At 37.3% G+C, this 27375-nt stretch overlaps 1 protein-coding gene across 2 annotated transcripts in view; it reads right to left on the reverse strand.

Moving 5' to 3' along the window:
• Nucleotides 1-27375, reverse strand: part of RNF38 (ring finger protein 38) — a 55198-nt gene that overhangs the window by 15787 nt on the left and 12036 nt on the right. For both annotated transcript variants that reach the window (XM_065878857.1, XM_065878858.1), the window contains exons 2-3: nucleotides 20307-20500; nucleotides 12092-12305 (exon numbers count right to left, since the gene is read on the reverse strand). In XM_065878857.1, coding sequence (XP_065734929.1) covers nucleotides 12092-12305; nucleotides 20307-20413 — 321 coding nt within the window. In that variant the 5' untranslated portion in view covers nucleotides 20414-20500. The remainder of the gene's footprint in view (nucleotides 1-12091; nucleotides 12306-20306; nucleotides 20501-27375) is intronic.

Genomic DNA, 27375 nt, shown 5'->3' on the forward strand with positions numbered 1-27375 from the left:
TAATTGTCTCAGCATCATTTATTAAAAATTCTGTCTTCTCCCAACTCATCTGCAGTTATATATCACATATAAAGTATTCTTAAATCTGTTAGTATATCTCTGAGCTTATATTCTATTTCACTAGCATATTTAATTATTCTGGCAAAAATACCTTCATATAGCTTTATAATTAGTCCTAATAACTGGAAGAGCTACTCTACCCACCTTGTTCTACTTCAGAATTATACACCAGAGGTTCTCTTAATTGTAGTGTGCATTAGAATCACCTGGGTTAAAACAGATTGCTGGATCCCTTACCTAGTAAGTCTATTGTATAGTCTGAGAATCTGCATTTTTAACAAATGTCTAGGTGACGCTGCTGCTGCTGATCAGCTGATCCAAGACATACTTTGAGGACCAAGGGACCTTAGAGATTCTAGACCAGAGCGTTAGTTGGCCAACTATTTCATAAAGGGCCAGAAAAGTAAATACTTTAAGCTTGTGGGCCATCCTGATCCCTGCACAAAGCAGCCACAAATGACAGATAAATAAATAAGCATAGTTGTATTCCAATAAAACTCTACAAAAACAGCCAGCAATACTCTGCTTTTCCCTGCTCTGGATAATCCCAGGTCCTTTAAAATGTCATAGAAATTACAGAATCAGCTTCTCAAGTAACATCAAAAAACTTACTGGAAATTTACTTGGGAGTACACTAATTCTACTCACCCTGTATGTCCGTTTTGAAAGCAGTTTTTACAAATTTGGATCTTTCAAGCCAAATCTTTTAGTATTTAGACAGTTTTACAATCTTCTACATAGAGGGCTTGAACATCTTTTAAAGATTCTTAACTTCCTTTGTATTATTTTGATTTTTCAATTTTACTTTCTTATTTGCGTATTTATTACGGGGAATTTCAAACATGTTCAATACCAGTATACTGAACCCCCATATCTAGCACATGCCTCCAAAACCACAAAACCATATATCCAATCCACTCCCATCAACTTCTCCCTTTCCTGTACTTTGCTGAAGCAAATCCCAGGAACCTCTCACTTCATAAATATTTCAGTACTTATTTCTAAAAGACAACACTCACTCAAGCACTCAAAGTTTTACCATTAATTATGCTGTTTGAAATAGTTATGTGGAACAAACGTAGAAGAAGGCTGTGTGGGAATACGCGGAGCTAGCATCTCCCCACAACTAGGGCACCTGCTAGCTGCTGGTGGGGGACTCTGATGGCAAGGAGATGGGAGGAACCCCAAAGTGAACTAGTAGGATGTAGGGGGACTGAGTGGGGAGGAGAAGTGCAGGCCAGACAGGATCAGTGCCCCTGAGGCCAGGGAGATCAGGAGAGGCAGGTGGGAGGGGCCCACCCAGACCAGAGGAGCAGGAGAGGTGGGAGGGAGTTTGCCCCACCCACTTGAGCCCAGGAAGCCTTCTGGGCTCCCAGGTGAGGTCCCCTGCCCTCTGAGACCAGGGGTGGGGGGCATACCTGGGTTCTTTCTGTTCCTTGAGCCTAAGCCCCACCCCCCACAGTCTTTTCCAGCCCTGTGGGTCCTGAGCATTGGCCCCACCCACCACCCAAACCTCACCCTTGCTTAGGCCCTGCCCTCCACAGCCAAGGCCTCCCCCCCACCTTTTTTTCCTTTCCCCCCCTCCTTTTTTTTTTTTTTGCGGTACGCAGGCCTCTCACTGCTGTGGCCTCTCCCGCTGCGGAGCACAGGCTCCGGACGCGCAGGCTCAGCGGCCATGGCTCACGGGCCCAGCCGCTCCGTGGCATGTGGGATCTTCCCGGACCGGGGCACGAACCCGTGTCCCCTGCATCGGCAGGCGGACTCTCAACCACTGCGCCACCAGGGAAGCCCTCCCCCCCTCCTTTTTACTACTGTGGTACTGATGTACCTTCCAGTTGTTGTTTCACCTATATTTTTATTTTTATATTCTTCCTAACATCTGTTAGTTTCCTAGTCTAATTTTATTTTTTACTTTGTTATTGTTGTGGTTCCCACCGCCCCAACCGTGCCCCAGGCAGCTTGTGGGATCTTGGTTCACAAGCCTGGGGTCGGGCTGAAGCTCCTGTGGTGGGAGCCCTGAGGCCGAACCACTGGACTAACAGAGAACCTCAGACCCTAGGGAATATTCACCAGAGTGAGGTCTCACAGAGGTCCCCATCTCAGCACCAAGATCCAGCTCTACCCAACAGCCTACAAACCCCAGTGTTCGAAGCCTCAGGCCAAACAACCATTAAGACAGGATCACAATCGCACTCATTAAAAAAAAAAAAAAAAAAAGAAAGAGAGAGAGAGAGAGGATGCAAAAAAATATGTCACAGATGAAGGAGCAAGGTAAAAACCTGTAAGACCAAATAAATGAAGAGGAAAAAGTCAATCTACCTGAAAAAGAATTCAGAGTAATGACAGTAAAGAAGATCCAGAATGCAGGCACGATTGAGAAAATACAAGAAATATTTAACAAAGATCTAGAAGAACTAAAGAACAGACAAACAGAGATGAACAACACAATAAATGAAATGAAAAATAAACTAGAAGGAATCAATAACAGAATAACTGAGGCAGAAGAATGAATAAGTGAGCTGGAAGACAAAATGGTGGAAATAACTGCTGAGAAGCAGAATAAATAAGAATGAAAAGAATTGAAGACAATCTCACAGACCTCTGGGACAATACTAAATGCACCAACATTCAAATTATAGGGGTCCCAGAAGAAGAAGAGAAAAAGAAAGGGTCTGAGAAAATATTTGAAGAGATTATAGTGGAAAACTTCCCTAACATGGGAAAGGAAATAATCACCCAAGTCCAGGAAGCACAGAGAGTCCCATACAGGATAAACCCTAGGAAAAACACACCAAGACACATATTAACCAAACTAACAAAAATTAAATTCAAAGAAAAAATATTAAAAGCAGCAAGGGAAAAACAAAAAATAACATACAAAGGAATCCCTATAAGGTTATCAGCTGATTTTTCAGCGGAAATTCTGAAGGCCAGAAGGGAGTGGCAGAATATACTTAAAGCAATGAAAGAGAAAAACCTACAACCAAGGCAAGGATCTCATTCAGATTCTACAGAGAAGTCAAAAGCTTTTCAGACAAACAAAAGCTAAGAGAATTCAGCACCATCAAACCAGCTTTACAACAAATGCTAAAGAAATTTCTCTAAGTGGGAAACACAAGAGAAGAAAAAGACACACAAAAACAAACCCAAAACAATTAAGAGAATGGTAATAGGAACATACATATCAACAATAAACCTGAATGTAAACAGATTAGATGCCCCAACCAAAAGACACAGACTGGCTGAATGGATACAAAAACAAGACCCATATATATGCTGTCTACAAGAGACCCACTTCAGACCTAGGGACAAATACAGACTGAAAGTGAAGGGATGGAAAAAGATATCCCATGCAAATGGAAATCAAAAGGAAGCTGAAGTAGCAATACTTGTATCAGATAAAATAGACTTTAAAATAAAGACTGTTACAGGGCTAAGGAGGGACACTACATAATGATCAAAGGATCAATCTAAGAATAAGATATAACAATTATAAACGTTTATACACCCAACATAGGAGCACTTCAATACATAAGGCAAATGCTAACAACCACGAAAGGAGAGATAGACAGTAACACAATCATAGTAGGGGACTTTAACACCCCACTTACACCAATGGACAGATCATCCAAACAAAATAAAGAAGGAAACACAAGCTTTAAATGACACAATAGATCAGACAGATCTAATGGATATTTATAGAACACTACACCCACAAGTGGCAGAATACACTTTCTTCTCAAGTGGACATGGAACATCCTCCAGGACAGATCACATCCTGGGTCACAAATCAAGCCTCGGAAAATTTAAGAAAATTGAAATCATAGCAAGCATCTTTTCTGACAACAACGCTATGAGATTGGTAATCAATTACAGGGAAAAACCTGTAAAAACACAAATACATGGAGGCTAAACACTGCGCTAGTTGATAACCAAGAGATCACTGAAGAAATCAAAGAAGAAATTAAAAAATACATAGAAACAAATGACAACAAAAACACGACGACCCTAACCCTATGGGACGCAGCAAAAGTAGTTCTAAGAGGGAAGTTTATAGCAATTCAATCTCGCCTCAAGAAACAAGAAAAATCTCAAATAAACAATCTAACCCTATACTTAAAACAACTAGAGAAAAAAGAACAAAGAAAACCCAAAGTCAGTAGAAGGAAAGAAATCATAAAGATCAGAGCAGAAATAAATGAAATATAAACAAAGAAAACAACAGTAAAGATCAATAAAACTAAAACCTGGCTCTTTGAGAAGATAAACATAATCAATAAACCCTTAGCCAGACTCATCAAGGAAAAAGGGAGAGGACACAAATCAATAAAATTAGAAATGAAAAAAGAGAAATCACAACTGACACTGCAGAAATACAAAGTTTTATAAAAGACTACTACAAACAACTATATGCCAATAAAATGGACAACCATGAAGAAATGGGCAAATTCTTGGAAAGGTACAATTTTACAAGACTGAACCAGGAAGAATTAGAAAATATAAACAGACCTAACATAAGTAATTAAATTGAACATAATTAAAACTCTTCCAACAAACAAAAGTCCAGGACTAGACGGCTTCACAGGCGAATTCTATCAAACATGTAAAGAAGAGCTAATACCGATCCTTCTCAAACTCTTCCAAAAAACTGCAGAGGGAGAAACACTCCCAAATTCATTCTACGACGCCACCATCACTCTGCTACCAAAACCAGAAAAAGATAACACAAAAAAAGAAAATTATAGACCAATATCACTGATGAACATAGATACAAAAATCCTGAACAAAATACTAGCAAACAGAATCCAACAGCACATTAAAAGGATCACCATGATCAAGTGGCATTTATCCCAGGGATGCAAGGATTCTTCAATATACGCAAATCAATCAATGTGATACACCACATTAACAAATTAAGGAATAAAAACCATATGATCTCAGATGCAGAAAAAGCTTCTGACAAAATTCAACACCGATTTATGATAAAAACTCTCCACAAAATAGGCATAGAGGGAACCTACCTCAACATAATAAAGGCCAAATATGACAAACCCACAGCAAACATCATACTCAATGGTGAAAAACTGAAAGCATTTCCACTAAGATCAGGAACAAGACAAGGATGTCCACTCTTGCCACTATTATTCAACACAGTCTTGGAAGTCCTAGCCACGGCAATCAGAGAAGAAAAAGAAATAAAAGGAATACAAATTGGAAAAGAAGCAGTAAAACCGTCACCGCTTGCAGATGACATGATACTATACATAGAAAATCCTAAGATGCCACCAGAAAACTACTAGAACTAATCAATGGATTCGGTAAGGTTGCAGGATACAAAATTAATGCACAGAAATCTCTGGCATTCCTATACACCAACAACGAAAAATCAGAAAGAGAAATTAAGGAAACACTCCCATTTACCACCGCAACAGAAAGAATAAAATACCTAGGAATAAACCTGCCTAAGGAAGCGAAAGACTTGTACTCAGCAAACTATGTAACACTGATGAAAGAAATCAAAAATGACATAAACAGATGGAGAAATATACCATGTTCTTGGATTGGAAGAATCAATATTGTTATCTACAGATCACAATACAGCAATCTACAGATTCAATGCAATCCCTATCAAACTACGAATGGCATCCTTCACAGAATTAGAACAAAATACTTTACAATTTGTATGGAAACGCAAAAGACCGCGAATAGCCAAAGTAATCTTGAGAAAGAAAAACGGAGTTGGAGGAATCAGGCTCCCTGACTTCAAACTATACCACAAAGCTACAGTATTCAAGACAGTATGGTACCGGCATAAAAACAGAAATACAGATCAATGGTACAAGATAGAATGCCCAGAGATAAACCCATGCACATATGGGCACCTAATTTACAACAAAGGAGGCAAGAACATACAATGGAGAAAAGACAGCCTCTTCAATAAGTGGTGCTGGGAAAACTGGGCAGCTACATGTACAAGAATGAAATTAGAACACTCCCTAACACCATACACAAAAATAAACTCAAAGTGGATTAAAGACCTAAATGTAAGACCAGACACTATAAAACTCTTAGAGGAAAACATAGGAAAAACACTCTTTGACATAAACCACAGCAAGATCTTTTCTGACCCACCTCCTAAAGTAACAGAAATAAAAACAAAAATAAACAAATTGGACTTAATTAAACTTAAAAGCTTTTGCACAGCAAAGGAAACCATAAACAAGACAAAAAGACAACCCTCAGAATGGTAGAAAATATTTGCAAATGAAACAACCAAGGATTAACTTCCAAAATATACAAACAGCTCATGGAGCTCAATATCAAAAAAACAAACATTCCAGTTAAAAAATGAGTGGAAGACCTAAACAGATATTTCACCAAGGAAGACATACACATGGCCAAGAAGTACATGAAAAGATGCTCAACATCACTAATTAATATTAGAGAAATGCAAATCAAAACTATAATGAGGTATCACCTCATGACGCTCAGAACGGCCATCATCAAAAAAATCTACAAACAGTAAATGCCAGAGAGGGTGTGGTGAAAAGGGAACCCTCTTGCACTGTTGGTAGGAATGTAAACTGATACAGCCACTATGGAGAACAGTATGGAGGTTCCTTAAAAAACTAAAAATAGGGGCTTCCCTGGTGGCGCAGTGGTTGAGAGTCCACCTGCCGATGCAGGGGACGCGGGTTTGTGCCCCGGTCCAGGAAGATCCCACATGCCGTGGAGCGGCTAGGCCTGTAAGCCATGGCCACTGAGCCTGCAAGTCTGGAGCCTGTGCTCTGCAACGGGAGAGGCCACAACGGTGAGAGGCCTGCGTGCCGCAAAAACAAAAACAAACAAACAAAAAAAAACTAAAAATAGAACTACCATATGACCCAGCAATCCCACTACTGGGCATATACCCTGAGAAAATCATAATTCAGAAAGAGACATGTACCACAATGTTCACTGCAGCACTATTTACAATAGTCAGGACATGGAAGCAACCTAAATGTCCACTGACAGATGAATGGATAATGAAGATGTGGCACATATATACAATGGAATATTACTCAGCCATTAAAAGAAACGAAACTGAGTTATTTGTAGTGAGGTGGATGGACCTAGAGTCTGTCATACAGAGTGAAGTAAGTCAGAAAGAGAAAAACAAATACTGTATGCTAACGCATATATATGGAATCTTAAAAAAAAAAAAGGTACCAATGAACGTAGTTGCAGGGCAGGAATAAAGAGGTAGACACAGAAAATGGACTTGAGGACATGGGGTTGGAAGGTGAAGCTGGGGCAAAGTGGGAGTAGCATCGACATATATACACTACTGAATGTATAATAGTTGGCTGGTGAGAAGCAGCAGCATAGCACAGGGAGACTGGCTCAGTGCTTTGAGATGACATAGAAGGGTGGGATAGGGAGGATGGGAGGAAGGCTAAAGAGGGAGGGGACAGGGGGACATGTGTATGCATATGGCTGATACGCTTTGTTGTGCAACAGAAACTAACACAGTATTGTGAAGTAATTATACTCCAATAAAGATCAAGAAAAAAAAGAAAGAAATAGATTATGTGAACTCACTGTAGATCTATTTCTGTTGGTTTTCATTTGTAGTCCTTTTTTCCTCACATACTTGGTTAACTTTGTTTACTGCTTACTGTCCTTGAACTTTTTGAAAACTAGCCTGAAGATTTCTTCCTCCAAAGAGAATCTGCATGTTTTCTAGGCCCCTGCCATCCCAAGTACTTTCACTAATTTCAGTCTGATACGAATTTGGCCGCAAATTACATTTGTTTCTGATCACTCTTATTCTAAGGATACAGCCTTTTAAGGTGCCTATTTTACCTAAGAAGGGTCATCTATGTTGGAAGGGACTCCTTAAACAGTGGTCTCTGATTCCTGTTCTCTTGTGCCTCATGATGGGACTTAAAATTGAAGTTCAAGTTTGCATAAATGAACAACATGCCTTCAGGATAGAACTATCATCCCTACTATCCCTTAAATTTTGACCTGGCAATTCCTCTGATCTTTAAGCTCTTCTGATGCTTTTAGGATATTAATAATTTATCTAGTGTAGTCAATTGTCCTCAATCAATGGGGATGGTCTCAATAACCTTGCCTACCAGCTCTAGAAAATAAAACTCCCTCTTCCATTATTATAAGACCTTTTATTGGACATGATGGCTAAATTTTATATTTTTGCATCTATTAACAAAACATTCTCCCTTTAGAGTGTTGATGAACTCTATTACCTTAAAACATTTCCTGGGCTTCCCTGGTGGCACAGTGGTTAAGAATCCGTCTGCCAATGCAGGGGACACAGGTTTGAGCACCGGTCCAAGAAGATCCCACCTACCATGGGGCAACTAAGCCTGTGTGCCACAACTACTGAGCCTCCACTCTAGAGCCTGTGCTCCACAACAAAAGAAGCCACCGCAAGGAGAAGCCCACGCACGGCAACAAAGAGTAGCCCCTGCTCGCCGCAACTAGAGAAAGCCCGCGCACAGCAATGAAGACCCAACGCAGCACCAACGCAGCCCAAAACAAAAACAAACTAAAAAAAAGTTTTCCTAATGTTGAACTTATCCTGCATTGCCAGGATAAACTCTAATAATCATTATTTCAACTTCGCTAATAGACTATTTTAGTATAACACTAGCTATGGTTTATTATTTAAAGCATCTGCATCTGTATTCAAGAGGGAAACTAGTTGAACGCTTTCATCTGTTGTACTGTCTGAGGTTTTATTATTAAGGTTATGTAAGCTTCACAAAATATACTTTGAAAATTTCTATCTTTGTCTATGATGTGGAATAGTTTAAATTGGAACTTTCAGTTCTTTATAGAGATTAGACAGAATTCAGATGTAATCTATAAAGACAGGTTTTTTATTATGCCTTTAATTTCTTCCATTGCTATTGGTCTGTTCAGGTTTTCTATGTCTTGTGTTGTTCTGGTGTTTACATATGCAATTGTTTCATTTTTCAATATGTAGACCCAATAAGTAACTTTATATAAACGAGATACCATCTTTTCTGAAATTAAGTCTTTTCCTTTTCTTTCTTTGGTTCCATCTCTACCCTCCTTCCCTTTCCCTTCACTTTAGCACTCACCCCTCTCACGCCTGGTATATATTTCTCCGTATTCTTCTCTATGTTCAGAGTCCTATGTATACAAATATTTAATCACCACGTTTTACAAAATTGAACGTAACACTTTCCTCAATTTTGTTTTTCTTGCTCAACCGTATCTTGCAGATATCACTCACATTCCTGGCATAATTCTAAGTAATTCTTTGTAACAGATTCATTCCATGGTATGAAGGTATCCTAATTTATTCTACTAATGATAAGCAATCACTTCATTCATACTTTGTTTCTATGGATTTGCCTATTTTAGACATTTCATATAAATGAAATCATACAAACTGTGAATCTGTAGCCTTTTGTGACTGGCTTCTTTTACTAAGCATGTTTTCAAGGTTAATCCATGTGGTAGCATGAATTAGTACTTCACTACTTTTTGAGTAATATTCCACTGCAGAGATACACCGTATTGCATCTATTCATCAGCTGATCGACATAAGTTATTGCTTTCTGTACACGTAATTTGCATTTAGGCACTGTATCAAATTCTTTCAAACTAGAATATCTTGTGTTTTCTTCTACTACAATTATATAATGAGAGGGAGAAAGATACAATGATTTCTTTCAATGTTTTATATCCATTACAATATCATTCTGCATTTGGTAGAACTCCTAACATAACACTGAATAAATACGAACAGAGCAAGTATCTCTCTAGTTGCTGATTTGTCACTCACAGATTAGGATACTTGCTATTAGTTTTATTTATTATAATTAATTTCCTTCTTGCTCTATTTTGTTAGAGTTCTTAGTAAACTTTAACTGACTTTTCAACATCTTTTGATTATAATCATATGCTTTTTCTTCTATTATTTGCTAATGCGATATGATTTTCATACAAAACTATCGTCTCTTACTTGGAATAGATCTTATTTGGTCACAGTTTATTACTCTTTTGATATGGTGCTATAGTGTACTTTCTAAACATCTATTTAGAAATTCTGCCTATGCATTAGGGAGTTTGGGGGGATTACTATCTTTATTTGCTTTTGGTATTAAAACTATGCTGGTTTCACAAAATAGAGAGTTTGACTTATTAAAAAAAAGCCACCTAGAATTATTTGAGCACTCTCTAAAGGTTAGAGAAAACAGCTGTGAAGCTATCTTGTCACCGTGCCTTGGTAAATCTCTGATTAGCTTTCACACTTCTGTGGTAATTCAAATTTTCCTGTTATTATTGGGTCAATTTTTGGAACTTCAAGTTTTCTTTTGTCCCCCCCAGGGTTATATATAAAATTTCATTATAATAGTTAATAATGAAGCAATACTTGAGCACTTACCACTTGCACTAGTTTAAGTGCTCAGAATGGATTAACTCTTAATTCTTTCAACATCCCTTATGAAACAGGTGCTATTTTCATTTTACAACTGAAAAAATTCTTTGAATGTTTCCTACATATAGAGATGTATCTTTTTATCATTCCAACTCTTCTTTACATTTGTTCTTTTTTCTATAACCAAGCCCAGAAGAGGTGTGCCATCCGTACCAACTTTTCAAAGCACTAGGATTGGGTTTTCTTTGTGCTACTTCCCTTATTAAAAGAATAGATTTTCAAATCATTAATTTTAGTTGTTTGCCTGGTAAGTTATTCATCCCAATTCCTTTTGGTTTATTCTGTAACATTTCACCCTAATTACTCAAGCAATTAGTGTTCATAATGAAGGTTTATAAAAATTTCTTGGAGAACAGCTTTGGCCTGTCCCACTGACTATGGTATGAAGATTTTTCCTTTACAACCTTGCCTCAAATATTTCAGTGTCATTTTTTAAAAATCTTTTTTTAAAACTTATGATTTAGTTTTATCAGATTATGACCACAAAAAATATGGTCTGGAACAACTTTTCTTTTTAAAACTTATTATGTGATTAATTTTTTTTAAGTGTTTCATGAACATAAAGGGAAAGAACATGGCTGAAGGAAGAAGGATGTCTGAGCAAAATCACATTTTCTTTCAACTGTCAGTATACGGTACTTTCATTGTTTTCCAGCATCCAGTGCAGTAGATTAAAAAAAAAAAAAAAAAATCAAACGCTAGTCTGATTTGATTTCCTTTCCTTTGTAATTTCTGCTGTCTATAAACTTGGAAAATTTTTTTTCCTTATCCTTAAAATCCAGAAACTTTATAAGAATATGCCTAGATTTGTCTTTTTTTTAATAATATTTATTTACTTATTTATTTTGGCTGCGCCGAGTCTTAGTTCTGGCATGCAGGATCTTTTAGTTGCGGCATGCATGTGGGATCTAGTTCCCCGACCAGGGATTGAACCCGGCTCCCTGCATTGGGAGCATGGAGTCTTACCCACTGGACCACAAGCGAAGTCCCTAGATTTGTGTCTTTTTTGACCTCAGAAAATCATACAATTTTGGTCTCAGGCTCTAAGGACTGGCAAACCCTCTTCTCAGCTAGTCCCTCAGTTCCTGGAAGGAACAAAGGGAAAGGAAGCTCTGTACCTGTCATCTCCATGGAGACCTAGAGAAACTTGTAATCAAAGATGCACCCAACTGTCTTGCCTACTGAATTACTCCAGAAGAAACCGGAAGGGAGAGGGAAACAGGAATATAGACTCAAACCACCAGCTGTCTGATATCTGCTGTAAATCCTGTATTGGTCATTTTAAACCAACTATTATAATGAAGTCATTCTGAGCTTTCACAACCTTGATCCTAATTTTTTAAAGTTCAACCTTCTTCTAAGGAAGCTGTGTAGAATTTAAATTTTAATCCTCAATGAAGAATGATGAACTTACCTAAAATAGCTTCATTTTGGGTAAAACTGTTTCCTTTTAGGTAAAATTAAAAGAAATCTACAATAAAAAACAACCAACCTCAATAAACTGCTACCAACTTTCAGCATCTGTATTTCCTGGGCATTCTGTTACTATACCTGATCATGTATGTCAACCATTACTGCATTCTGCTGGGGTGGATGAGCAGCAGGGTGTAATAGACGGGGAGATACATTCGGAGGGTGGAAGGCTCGAGGTTCCTCTATTGCTTGCTGCTGTGCATAAGGGAGATGGTGATAATTTTCATCTTGACTAATGGAATTATGTCGAGACAGACGATCCCTTCTTCCTCTCTGGCGCCTGACAGGAGGACTGTAATATAGCAAAAATGTCAAAAAAGTTGTTATAATGTTTACTGTTGTGATCCATCAGGATTCTGTATTGTCTCTCGTTGTAATCCATTAGTAGTATATGCTAAGGTAGGCTTGAGTATTAAAGAATTGCTGTGGTTCATCATCAGCTCTGAACACTTACAAATTTAAACAGAATGTATATGTTTTTCAAAATATAACAGAAGTAAACAAAATTGATAATCAGCTCTAAGATTATTTAGAAATCAATAGCCAATCACTGTCATTTTGGGGGAGGGGGTTTAATTGTATAAAATTGATCCTTTTATAGGCAAATATAGTCAAATATCAGCAATTTCATATGGTTTAACCTATTATTTTGCCTCCTTTATTTTATAAACATTTTAGAACAAATTTTAATTTGCATATGTACCTTGACCGTAATCCACATATGCCTAATGGGCATTTTATGTTTGTCTATCTGGCTAAGACACATAGAAAAGACATAGTTCCTATATGCCCAAAATGACAATTTTTAAAAATGAGAGTAGAAAATACATAAAATAACTAAAAAACATTTAATTTGTTGACAATTGCAAATAATCGAGTAATTGGGTAAATGCTGAGAATGGAAATGATGGCAAAATAGCGTCAGCATAAATGTTCCAGTAATATACAGAATTTTTAGGTAGAATCTGGTTACTGAAGGAAACCACTTTTACTCCCCATGCACTTGTCATGGACATAGTTTAACACAAATAACAAGTTATCATGAGTAGACTTCCATCTTCCACTTCCCTACAATTCCACAATTCAGCTCCACTGCTTTTTACAATGCCTCAGCATGCATAACAATTCGAAAAAGCAGCAGGCCTCATTAAAAACGTACTCCACATTAGGCAAAAGAGGCCGAACAGCCCCCTTCAAGACACAGCTGCACACAGCCACCTCAGCAGCATTTACTGAGGACAGGTCACCTTTCCCTTAATTGTTGCACTCTGCACCTCTAAATCTGTTTCTTCTCACTCTCAACTGCCCAATCTTAAAAAGAAAAAGGGACATTCCTTTGCAACATCAACTCCTCTACAGTGCTCTTAAAACTAACCCCCAGGTTCTTGCTCCATTTATTGCTTCCTCTATCTTTATTTTCAGCATAACTCTTTTTTGCATTTCTGCTTCAAAACTGACATACTGTACTTCACTGATTTTCAGATGCCATCCACCTTCGAACTCACTTTAATGTTTTATTTTGAGATAATTTTAATATAATTTTTGTGTACCCCTCACCCAGCTTTCCTTCATGTTAATATCTTCCATTAGAATAATTATCAAAATTAGGAAATAAACCTTGGTATCATACTGTTAACTAAACAACAGAATATATTCAGACTTTACCCAGTTTTTCTACCAATATCCCCTCACGGTCTAAAAATCCAGTGCAGGATCCCATTATTGCATATAGTGGTCATGTTTCCTTAGTCTTCTCCAATCCATGACAGTTCCTCAGTCTTTCACGACCTTGATACCTCTGAAGACATATTTACTCTGCAGAATACCCAGATTTGTCTGATGTTTTCCCATGATCTGCATGACGTTATGCATTACTGGAAAGGATATCACAGAGGTGATAGGCCCTTTTCAGTGCATTGTATCCAGGGGCACATGACATCACATGCATCACTCATGCCTATGTATTTACCACCAATCCCTTGGCTAAATTGGTTTCTGCCAAGACCCTCTACTACAAAATCATCATTCTTCCCTTTGTAATTACCAAATACTTGGGGGGGAGGAAATACTTTGAGACCATGCAAATATTTTGCTTCTGCTAAAAGTTTTGCCAATAACTTTAGCATGCATGAATGGACCTTCAGCTATCACTATTATAATATTCTAATGGTGATTTTCTACTCCCCTCATTTCTTCCACATGTATTAACTGGAATTCCATAAGGAAGAACTATTCCCTCTCTCCCATTAATATTTGTTTATTCACTTATTTATGAGTATGGGCTAATGGATATTTATTTTATTCTTTAGGTTATAATCCACACTATTGTTTTATTTTATTGTTAAAATTATTTCAACTTTGTCCAATGGGAGCACTTTCAGTTTAGCTCCTGTGCCCTTTTACTACTGTTCCTTACTATATGGACAATATGCTCTAGGCTTATCTTGTATTTTCCCTATACCAATTCTGGAATTAACCAGTTCTCCAGAGCCCTGGTTCCTTTGACTGTGGAATGGTATTTAGAAGGTAAGTGTGCTGACTGCTACACTATTTCTAGTCTCTCTAAAAGAAAAGAACAAGAAAATTTATCTATGTATACTAATTCATGTATATGTACATATCTTTATACCTGTAAAAATATTTCAAAGGACTGTTTAATGTATCACTAAAAAGAGGAGGAAAGCTGCCAATTAGATTATACTACACCATCAATTTAGAGACATTATGATGTGAAAAACTGTGTACCTTACAATCAAAATAGAAAATATATGCCCAGATCACTCATCTCCCGAAAAAACACTCAGCCTTTCCACAAACTTTAAGGGTCCCTTTTAATATTCTTTATTCTGTTGTTGCTTCTTGCTCTCACTTCCCTACTCAAACATAATTTCAATAACTCAAACTTAACACAAATTAAGACCCAAGCTCTCACGCTGACACATAAGTTCCTTGACAATTTTGGTCCTTGTCTCTACTGAATTGCCTCATTAAATCTGTTATGTATGCCTTTGTAGTAGAACATTTAGAAAGCTGAATTATTGGAAAATCTAGAAATAATAAACAGTGATAAGATGGACAAATATTTCTTTCAGTTGACTTTTATATCTATGATAGGTACTACTTTGTCACTTTGTTTTAGATGTATCACTTGTGAACAGCACAAAGCTCTTCCCTCCTGGTCTCACTGACCTGCCTTTTGTTGGATTGCATTTTCTATATATGTTGTTTATCTGTTTCATTGTGTGGAAGCTATATGTTCCAGTTCTATTCTTCTAGTGACTACACTTGAATTTTTAAACACATAATTCAATTTTTCTAAAAACATCTAGATTGCACATTTTTACTCCTCTCTGCTCTGTCCCCACTTTACATTCAGATCTTTCCTGAAATGTTTTCTCATTTTTTGAACAGACCTTTATTCAGACTTAGCAGTATGTCTTTTTTGTTTCCTTTCCTAATCAAATGGTATTAAATCCTACTTCTTGCATTTATTCTTCCACTTCCTAGAGTACAGTATTTAATAATCCTTTCAAGAAGGTTCTTTTTTTTTCTTTTATTATTTCTTTTTTAATTGTAGTTGCTGTACGATATTACAGGTGTACAATACAGTGATTCACAATTTTAAAGGTTATGTTCCACTTATAGTCCTTATGAAATACTGGCTATACTCCCTGTGTTGTACAATAAATGTATCCTTGCAGCTTATTTTATACCTAATAGTTTGTACCTCTTATCCCCTACCCTTATATTAGCCCTCTCCGTCCTCCTTCCCTCTCCCCACTGGTAACCACTAGTTTGTTCTCTGTATCTGTGAGTCTGCTTCTTTCTTTACATTCAACTAGTTAGCTGTATTTTTTAGATTCCATATATATAAGTGATGTCATACAGTATTTGTTTTTCTCTGACTTATTTTACTTGGCATAATGCCCTCCAAGTCCATCCATGTTGCTGCAAATGGCAAAATTTCGGCCTTTTTAATGGCTGAGTAGTATTCCATTGTGTGGAATACACACACACACACATCCTTTATCCATTCACCTGTTGATGGACACTTAGGTTGCTTCCATACCTTGGCAATCGTAAATAATGCTGCTATGAACACTGGGGTGCATATGTTTCTGAATTAGTATTTTTGGTTTTTTTGGATATCTACCCAGGAGTGAAACTGCTGGATCATATGGTAGTTTTGTTTTTAGTGTTTTTGAGAAATCTTCATACTATTTTCCACAGTGGCTGCACCAATTTACATTCCCACCAACAGTGTATGAGGGTTCTCTTTTTTCCACACCTTTGCTAACATTTGTTTTTTGCGTTCTTTTCAATAATAGCTGTTCTGCCAGGTGGTATCTCATTGTGGTTTTGATTTGCATTTCCCTGATGATTAGCAATACTGAGCATCTTTCCATGTACCTGTTGGCCACCTGCACTTCCTCTCTGAAAAACTGTCTACTCAGGTCTTCTGCCCATTTTTTAACTGAGTTTTTTTTTGACATTGAGTTGTATGAGCTGTTTATATATGTTCGATATTAACCCCATATTGGTCATATCATTTGCAAACATCTTCTCCCATTCAGTATGCTGTCTTTTCATTTTGTCGATGAATTTTGTGCTGTGCAAAAGCTTTTAAGTTTAATTAAGTCCAATTTGTTTATTTTTGCTTTAATTTTCTTCTCTTTAGGAGACAGATCCAAAACATACTGCTGCAATTTATGTGAAAGAGTTCACCTATGTTTTGCTCTAGGAGTTTTATAGTATCTAGTCTTACATTTAGCTGTTTAATCCATTTTGAATTTATTTCTGTATATTGTGTTAGAGAATGTTCTAATTTTATTTTTTTACATGTAGCTGTCCAGTTTTCCCAGCACCATTTACTGAAGAGGCTGTCTTTTCTCCATTGTATATTCTTGCCTCCTTTGCCACAGACTGACCATACTGCGTGGGTTTATTTCTGGGCTTTCCATCCTGTTCCATTGATCTATGTGTCTGTTTTTATGCCAGTATCATACTGTCTTGATGACTGTAGCTTTGTAGTATATAGTCTGAAGTCAGGGAGCATGATTCCTTCAGCTCTGTTGTTTTTTCTCAAGATTGTTTTGGCCTTTCAGGATATTTTGTGTCTCCATACAAACTTTAAAATTATTTGTTCTAGTTCTGCGAAAAATGCCATTGGTATTTTGATATGAGACTGCACTGAATCTATAGATTGCCTTGGGTAGTATGGTCCTTTTAACAATATTAATTCTTCCAATCCAAGAACACGGTACATCTTTCCATCTGTTTTTGTCATCCTCAATTTTTTTCATCAGTGCCTTACAGTTTTCCAAGTACAGGTCTTTCAACTCCTTAAGTAGGTTTATTCCTAGGTATTTTATTCTTTTTGATGTGATGGTAAATGAGACTGTTTCCTTAATTTCTCTTTTTGATAGTTTGTCATTCACGTATAGAAATGCAACAGATTTATGTATATTAATTCTGTATCCTGCAACTCTACTGAACTCATTGATGAGCTCTAGTAGTTTCCTGGTGGCATCTTTAGGATTTTCTACGCATAGTATCACATCATCTGCAAACAGTGACAATTTTACTTCTTCCTTTCCAACTTGGATTCCTTTTCTTTTTCCTGTCTGACTGCTTTGGCTACGACATCCAAAACTATGTTAAGTAAAAGTGGCGAGAGTGGACATCCTCGTCTTATTCCTGATCTTGGAGGGAACGCTTTCAGGTTTTCACCGTTGAGTATGATGTCAGCTGTAGGTTTGTCATATAAGGCCTTTATTATGCTGAGGTATGTGCCCTCTATGCCCACTTTCTGGAGAGTTTTTAAATCATAAATGGATGCTAAATCTTATCAAAAGCTTTTTCTACATCTATTAAAACGATTATATGGTTTTTATTCTTCAATTTGTTAATGTTGTGTATCACACTGATTGACTTGTGGATACTGAAAAACCCTTGCAACCCCAGGATAAATCCCTCTTGATCATGATGTATGATTCAGGGAGGATCTCTTATTGTTCAACATTCTTCATCTCTGAATGTTTGTGCATACTCTTAAATTTCACCAAGATCTTGCTCAAGTCTTTCTTCAATTTTTAAAAAAATATTTATTTACTTATGGATGCATTGGGTCTTCGTTGCTGCACACGGGCTTTCTCTAGTTGCGGCGAGCGGGGTCTACTCTTCGTTGTGGTGCACGGGTTTCTCATTGCAATGGCTTCTCTTGTTGTGGAGCACAGTCTCTAGGTGCGCGGGCTTCAGTAGTTGTGGCACATGGGCTTCAGTAGTTGTGGCTCGCAGGCTCTAGAGCGCAGGCTCAGTAGTTGTGGCGCACAGGCTTAGTTGCTCCGTGGCATGTGGGATCTTCCCGGACCAGGGCTTAAACCCGCATCCCCTGCATTGGCAGGCAGATTCTTAACCACTGCGCCACCAGAGAAGTCCCTCTTCAATTCTTGAAAATGATTTTGTACTATTTCTGTCTAAATTGTTCCCTTCTATTGTTTCCGCCTGGAAATATGATTAGACATATTCAGAACTGATGACTCTTGCCTATATTTAAATTTCTTTTCCACACTTTCCATTTTGCCCTTTTACACTACAATCTGGGAAAATTCCTTCACTTGATCTTCCAGGGACCAAGATGCTTTTTCTGCCTGTTTATTAATTTTACCAACTAAGATTTCCAGTTGATTTTTATGGATACAATCTCTTCCACTTCTCTCATGCTACACTTATTCTAAAATTCTATTTTGTTTATTCTCTTAATTGTTTTCTTTCTTCTATTAATGGTTTCTTCAAGTTCTTTCTTGTATTGAGTTTCAGTGCCCTTCTTTCACTTTGTTGGCTTTCCTCAAATGTTTGCGAGTGATGACAAATCACAGGACAGGGGTTATCAGAAGGAGGGTTTTTAATGCTCTATTTTAACCTAGGTGTTGGGCACACCTGTGTGTTATCCTTTTAAGTGTACGCTTGTTTTCCAAGTTCTCCTGAATGTACGCCACATTTCGCCATAAAGCAATAGGAAAGATTACAGCAGGGGCTCAGGCTGTAACCTTGAAACAACCAACCTTATTTCCTCATGCTGTAACATTTAACAGCTATAAAATATTTTACCTGGTTGGCATAACATTATTTTACTTAAATATTCCCATATAATTGGGTAATACTGCACCAGATAATGTAAAAGTCTTAGTGTGTCAACAGAATACAGCTCAGGAACAGGTTTATCTTGTCTTATTTGGAACAATGAATGATGGGTTTTAAGACCCCTTCAGTATCAGTTTCCTAGGGCTGCCCTAATAAAATACCACAGACTCACTTAAACAATAGAAATTCATTTTCTCACAGTCCTAGAGACTATGTCCAAGATCAAGGTGCTAGCATGGCTGGTTTCTAGCGAGAGCTCTCTTCCTAGAGTCTCCTCTTATAAGGACACTAATCCTCTTGGATCAGGGCCCCATCCTTATGACCTCATTCAGCCTAAATTACTTCCTTAGAGGCCTCATCTCTAAATACATCCACACTGGGGGCTAAGGCATCAACCTATGGATCTTCAGGAGACACAAACATTTAGTCTGTAACACCACATCCTGGACATATAAACAGTCGCCTCATCCCAAGTATGCTCTATTTCCTTGGAAGAAGAAAGGTATGACCTCAGACAACTTCTAAAGAGGAAGCAGCTCAGGAAATGTATTCCCCTGGGAAGGAAAAGCAAGGGGCAAGTCCTATATGGAAGACAGGACTGAAAGTCAAACTAAATTTCAGTCACTCTTCATATCACAGGCTCCACAATTTTAAAGAAACTTAATTAAGCTCCCAGTTGCCTTAGAGGATACAGAAGGAATATCTGGAGAGAGGTTATTCATTTCTAAGAATGGAGTGGATAAGAATTGCGTGAAAAAGAGGTTGCTCATTCCTAAGACCATGGTTCTATATTTCTTTACAGTTATAAACTATAAAATGCATTTTTCAGTAATATGGATTGAAGGCTAGCCCACAAAAAGTCTTAAACCTTAAGGTAGTTGAATTCACATATAATGGTATGGATTGATTTTAGGTAAACCAATTTAGCCTTTCAATTTCTTCTTCTGTCAGCCACAAGCTAAATGAACTCTCATGATGGACTGTAGAAATCTAAACAACTTGTAACGTTGTTTCTCATGTGTAAGCGTAGAAGTAAAAAGGTGTTGATGTGTTTATAAAATTCCTACAGAAAAAATGTTTTCTGATGTTAAAAAAAATTCACAAATCTACCAATGACCACAAATTTAATAAGTAACTGTAACCAACTAACCTTCTTCTGTTGCGTGCAGGTGTGTTGCATCGTTCCCCTGAGAAGTGATGTTGGCTTGGTCGAACTGAAGGGGGCTGCCTATTTGATGTCATCTCCCATGGTCGCATTGGTGGTGAGGGAGCTGGTGATGCTGATGTATAATCAAAGACTGAATGAGAGAGGCGCTGTCTCTTGGGACTTGGACTATCTTCACTCTGCCAATGCAACAAAATCAATCAACTGAATAAAATCTTTTAAGGATTTTTGCATTACTGTTTACATGCATAGGTGTTTAAGTATGTTTACCACAAAGTGTAAAGGAGGGAAAATACACTATCAACCTGAATTAAATACCTTTAAAAGATACGAGGGGTGGGGTGGGAAAGGGAGATACACAGTAAATAATATCAAATGAAAAGTTAACGTTTCTTTAAAATATCATAAAATTAACCAGGTAACAACACACAAGGTACACAACAGGACAATAAACAATTTCTATGGTACATGACCACCTCTTTAAAGCTCTAATTCAACTGAGAAAATCTACTATCCTCCTATCAGTTAACAGTTACTCTTTTAGGCATTAATTCTTAGCTGAGAGATCAATTTAGGAGGGGGTATAATTTTTTTTAAACATCTTTATTGGGGTATAATTGCTTTACAACGGTGTGTCAGTTTCTGCTTAAGGGGTATAATTTAAGTAGGCCCTTGATTTGATTTAAAATCACACTTGTCTGCCTCTTTATTCCTGTTATTTCAGGCTATTACATTTATTATTTAATAATGTTTATGTGGACAAAGTAAAATTTATTTAAAACATTAAAAAACAGTCAACTGATCTAGTTCTTAACTAGAATATCACAGAATATCTTTGGGAAGGACATGGCATTTCAGGTAGATCATGGGAGTGGTAGATAATTAAAAACCCATACTTGTTAATGTTGAAGCACAGTCTAAAGTTTTCAAGGGTTTAGCTATAAAATTGGTATGGATCACTTAACTGAATTATTAACTCTCCAGGATTCCCCACACAACTCAATTTTCAAATTGAGTCTCTCATCAAAACTGTCAAAATTACAAGTTAACTGAAAGTCTGATATGGGCTGTGTGTTTTCTAATAGAGCCTCTCCTATCTCCAGTCTACTCCTGCAAATTCTAATCATTTGGGCATTAGGGAACTTTTGATTGGCACCTGCTGCTAGAACAAAAATGTTAATATTAGCTAAAGAATATATGAGGTTACAAACTATGTTAGATTTTAAAATATAAGCATATAAAACAGAACTGATTAAACTGATAGGAATGAAGCAAACTGCTAAATGGTTACTTTTGATCATTCTAAATTATTCAGCAGATGTATTCAAAAAACCATGTCATTTTCCTTCTATACTTAAGAATATTATAATTCACGTTTGTTATAACTAAAATAGAAAATAGTTTTCAGAACCATATACAAATGCTCTTGTAACTTTCCTCACACTAACCTTATTTTCTCCCTATATTTAATGGTGCTATTAAAAGTAGTTGTTTTTAAACCCTTGATTTTAATAAGAAAATCAGTTATGTTCTGATAATCCTAAAACTTAGAAAGTGAAAAATAACCATTAATATTTAGATATTCTGATTAAAACAAAACAACAGAACAACTAAGACTTGACAAACTCATACATGAACTACACATAAGCATTAGAAATGTGATCTCCACGTGTGGTAAAACAGACTTGATTAACATTGACTTTTTGAGGTACAATATGCTAGCAACCAATCATAATCATTGGCTTTCATATGTATAAACCTGTACCGCAAAGCTTGACGCAAGCTAAGACATGGAACTGAATTCTAAAAATTCACTGCCCAAATGGAGGAGAATACTACAGATCCACAAAATAACTAAGTATTGAAAAAACACTTAGGCTATCAACCTTTACATATTTTCAGTGATGTTCAGGTTGTGGGTTAGCATATTCTTATTTTACAACAAATGCATTACTTTTAAGAGTGGAGATAAGGAAAGATGACTGAGAAAGTTTCCCATCCCTTCTCTTTGTGTTGTGAAAGGTTCTCAGTGTGTAAGAGGAGACAAAGACTAGGAAGTGGGGCTCCCCTGGTGGTGCAGTGGTTGAGAGTCCGCCTGCCAATGCAGGCGACACAGGTTCGTGCCCTGGTTCGGGAAGATCCCACATGCCGCAGAGCGGCTGGGCCCGTGAGTCATGGCCATTGAGCCTGCGTGTCCGGAGCCCGTGCTCCGCAACGGGAGAGGCCACAATAGTGAGAGGCCCACGTACAGCCAAAAAAAAAGACTAGGAAGTGAAGGGAAATATGTGGAAGTGAGCTCTTCATTAGGATTATGGTAATAAGCCTTAGTTTTTCACTCAAAGTAACAGGAAACCACAACTGATATTTAGTGACATGGGATTACTAAAAGGTTATTTTACTATATGCAATATGGTTTCATCATATTCCTTATCAAGTTTAATACTCTAAGGAACTGCATAAAAAATTCTCAGTTTCCAGAAAAAGAAAGGGGGAGTAACCTACAAAGAAAAAGAATTAGATTAGCATTAGACTTCCCACAGAAAACAAAAGATGCTAAAGTGCTCTGGGGGAAAATAATGTTGAATCTAGAGTTTTATACTCCAATCAAACTATTAGTCTAGTATAAGGGAAAAAAACAAAGACCTTGCCAGATGTATCAAGATTCAAAGTTGCTTCTCACATATCCATTCAGAAAATTTTACTTGATTGATTTTTATGTATGCGTGCATGCTCTCTCCTTCACCTGGGGACATATATATAAATACAGGACCAAGAAATAGAAGTAACCCAGAAGTGCAATGAAAAGAAATCCCAGGGTGATGGCAGTACAGCAGGTCTGAAAAACAATCATTACAAATTAGAATGAATCAGAGGACTCTTGAGAAAAATACCATACACAATATGGATTCAAAAACAGTATGATTGAGAACTTACAAGTTCTTAATAAAACTTAAGCCCACAGCTCTCTTATCATAAGAAATATAAAAAGGCAATCACGGACTTCCCTGCTGGTCCAGTGGTAAAGAATCTGCCTTCCAGTGCAGGGGACGCGGGTTCAATCCCTGGTCGGGCACCTAAGCCCGCGCACCTCAACGAGAGAGCCCGTGTGCCACAAAATACAGAGCGCATGCACTCTGGAGCCTGCGCGCCACAACTAGAGAGAGAAAACCTGCACACCACAACTAGAGAGAAGCCCGCGTGCCCCAATGAAGAGCCCACGCGCCTCGATGAAGACCCCGTGTGCTGCAACAAAGACCCAATGCAGCCAAAAAAATAAAGAAAATAAATATTAAAAAAAAAAAAAGGCAATCAGAGAGTGGAGGACAAAGATGAAAACAAATCCATATCATTTTGTCACCTAAAGCATCCTCTCAGTAGGACAGGTAGTCAAAAGATTACAACTCCTCCTCCATGGGCCAAACATGCTACTTGGTTCTGCAATGACTATACAAGTATCCTAATACTATGAAGAATGTTTATTGGTTTTCAATTATTATAATCAACATAGGACAAGGCATGAAAGATCACTGTTGTAGCTACAGAACAGAAATAAGTATAAAGAAGTATAATAAAATAAGTATTTTATCAAATAAATTTTGATATAAAGTAACTATAACGACTTCTGTGACAAAATCATGGACTAAAAGTGAAAATCCTAACATAAACATGTAGAAATAATGGTTTAAATACAAAAAAAAAAAAATTTTTAAGGTATTGCTGGATTCAGAGAAAAAGAGAAATTTCCAAGGACCAGAAACAAAGAGGAAAACTGAAAACCAGGTTTGTTTTTTGATATTCGCAGGAGGGAGAGAAGATAAGGTCCTATCGCTGAGACCCCTGCATAAGGCCAAAATTTCCAAAGTACTATGCTTTCAATAAAAGGGAAGACTAGAAGAAGTCAGCCATTGGCACAGAGTGTCTACTCTGTATGTACTGAGAACTGGAAAAGGGATCACATCCCTGAGAACTCAAACCACAGGTTAGCTCCTCACACTAAGGCTGGGGTTCAAATTTTTCACTACCCATGTTGTCTGTGAACCTCTAAACTTAGAAATTAATATAAAAACTGATCTAGAATTATGCTACCACAACGACTCTTGACAGAAGTAAATGCAAAGCAGAATCTGGAGGAATACTCCTATTACCTAGGCCAGTGGTTCTCAAACTTTTGCATGCATCAGAAACACCAGATTGTTGGGTCCACTCCCCAGTCTCTGATTCAGACAGTTTGGATTGGGACCCAAGAATTTTGCATTTCTAACATGATCCCATATGATGCTTGGTATTGCTCGTCTGGGACTACACTCTGAGAACCACTGAACTAAGAGATAAGGGACTCTCTTAAGAAAAGGCCCTAAGGATAAATTCACCATTACAGAAAAATTTATGTTTTGAAATCTCAGGGGGGAGCAGTTCCCTCCTGTCCCTGCTGACTCTGTGCCTGTAGGCTGACTTTAGAAAGTACCAGATGTTGACAACTTAAACCTGTAAGATGTTGAGTGAAGTCAGGTACTAGTACTGTCTCTACTGGTACAGAATACTGTAGAGATATTACAGTACAGAATACGGATGCAGATTCAGGGATCAAGGGAGGAAGGACAGAAGAAAATTAGCCAGCTAGCTTTTATACTCAGTATTCAGCATCTGATAAAATGAGTACAGGATTACACCTCTGTAACACCAAATCTTCATAACCAAAACATCATTATTAGCAGTGAAAACAACCCATAAGAAAGTATTCCACAGTTTCGAAAAAAGCAAATCAGAAATGATTAAATGCTAAATACCATGGGAGAAAAAAAATACAAACACGTGCATACGTATAAACACACACACATAAAATATAAATAATATTTATATATATGTCAGTCAGGAAGTCTTGAAGATAATGCAAACTTTCCCCAAAGCATAAACAGGTTCCAAGTTCTAGATTAAAAATGGTGATTGAAAAGTGCCTCTGATTTCAGCAAACACTAGTGAGCCCCAAGGACTTCTCAAAGGAACAAGGGGGCAACTAGAGTCGGGGAGATAAAATCTCCAATAACCTGGTCCGCTCTCCCCTCATTATTCAGGACTACCATTCATCTCAGATTTACAAATAAATAAGCATAGCAAGATTTTTGAGTTCCCAATCCTCTTTTAAACTTCCAGACTCTATTTGCCTTATGCTATCTGACAAAAGATTAAGTTTCTCATTCCACAACCATTAAATTTAAATGGCCCGGGAGAGGAAATACTTACTGAATTCCATTCATGTAAAATAAGAGACATGAAAGCACTTAGAAAACTGAAACACTCTACATAAAGCAACTTGCTAAGAATAACCACCAAGACAGATCCCTTTTTGTAAATAATAATTAATAACTTTACATTTGAATCACATAATGTACAAAATGATCTCTATACATTCTTTCATTTAATTTTCCACAAACGAAGTCTTTGTTTAAACTATATTCAAATTTATGTAAAATATGTTTCTATTAGTGAAGATGTACAAAAGACAATTCAGTGAATATAATGCCTTTGAACTACACAACATATATATAGTCCTGTTTCATATACTTCACAAAGGACTTTAATTTTCTAACGCACAGCTTTGATTCCTCAGCTCAAAAGATTTCAGAACAAAATCCAACCTCCTAACCACTCAAACAGTACATCCTCCTGGAATGTTATTTTACTTGTAGGTATGGCAGGGAAAAGAGACTTTCAAATACTGTTTTCAAAAGTTACCAGACCATGCATTAAAAAAAAAAAAATCAGAACTTTGCTTTTTGACATGGTCCAAGTCTATGTTTTTTCATAAAAGGCCAAAGAACAGAACAATTTTATGTGCAGTGAGTGCTTGCAAAGGGAATGTAGTGGTATAACATATTGCAATTCCATCATAATGAAGAGGATAAAATACCGTGTGAAAATATTATGTTTCTATATTCATTGGCCATAACTGCTAACCCAGCAGTGGCTTCCTGAGTTTAGGGAGGGCTGTTTGGCTAATTTCTGAATAATGTATTAACAACCTTAAGTCCTAGATTTTTCTTAGAACATCACTGGTTCACAAAAACTGATTTACCTTGATGCTGTAATTGTACTGTTTTCAAATGCTATATTTAGTTCCACAGAAGCTATAAACAAGGATCAATGAAATAATCTGAAGCATAAACATGAAACCAACAAAAACAGAAAAGCTGCTAAGAACAACCCGAAATCAAGGGATCCCTGTGAATCAAGGGATCCCTCCACATGGAGTCATTCTGCAGACAACTGAAGCTCAGACTAGATATGCTAATTCAGGACTTTTTGGTATACTACAGATAGATGGTACGTCAACGAAGTTACAGGCATTGACAAAAATTGTTCAAAATAGTTTATACAATGAAAAGGAAGCCCAATACTGAACCCTGAGAAGCTCCAACATTTTATGTTGAGTACCTGATGAGAGGAGAGTGGAGTGTGATGGTGAAAGCCAGTGTAATGGAGTTTCAAGGGTTCAACTAAGAGGTCATGTAGAATGAGGGCTGCAAAACATCCACTGTTGTTTTTTTTTCTAACATCTTTATTGGAGTGTAATTGTTTTACAATGGTGTGTTAGTTTCTGCTTTATAACAAAGTGAATCCGTTATACATATATTCCCATATCTCTTCCCTCTTGCGTCTCCCTCCCTCTCACCCTCCCTATCCCACCCCTCCAGGAGGTCACAAAGCACCGAGCTCATCTCCCTGTGCTACGCGGCTGCTTCCCACTAGCTATCTACCTTACGTTTGGTAGTGTATATATGTCCGTGCCTCTCTCTCGCTTTGTCACAGCTTACCCTTCCCCCTCCCCATATCCTCAAGTCCATTCTCTAGTAGGTCTGTGTCTTTATTCCTGTCTTACCCCTAGGTTCTTCATGACTTTTTTTTTTCTTAAATTCCATATATATGTGTTAGCATATAGTATTTGTCTTTCTCTTTCTGACTTACTTCACTCTGTATGACACTCTAGGTCTATCCACCTCATTACAAATAGCTCAATTTCGTTTCTTTTTATGGCTGAGTAATATTCCATTGTATA

This window comes from Phocoena phocoena, chromosome 6 (assembly GCF_963924675.1).
Source record: "Phocoena phocoena chromosome 6, mPhoPho1.1, whole genome shotgun sequence".
Classification (NCBI taxonomy): Eukaryota; Metazoa; Chordata; class Mammalia; order Artiodactyla; family Phocoenidae; genus Phocoena; species Phocoena phocoena.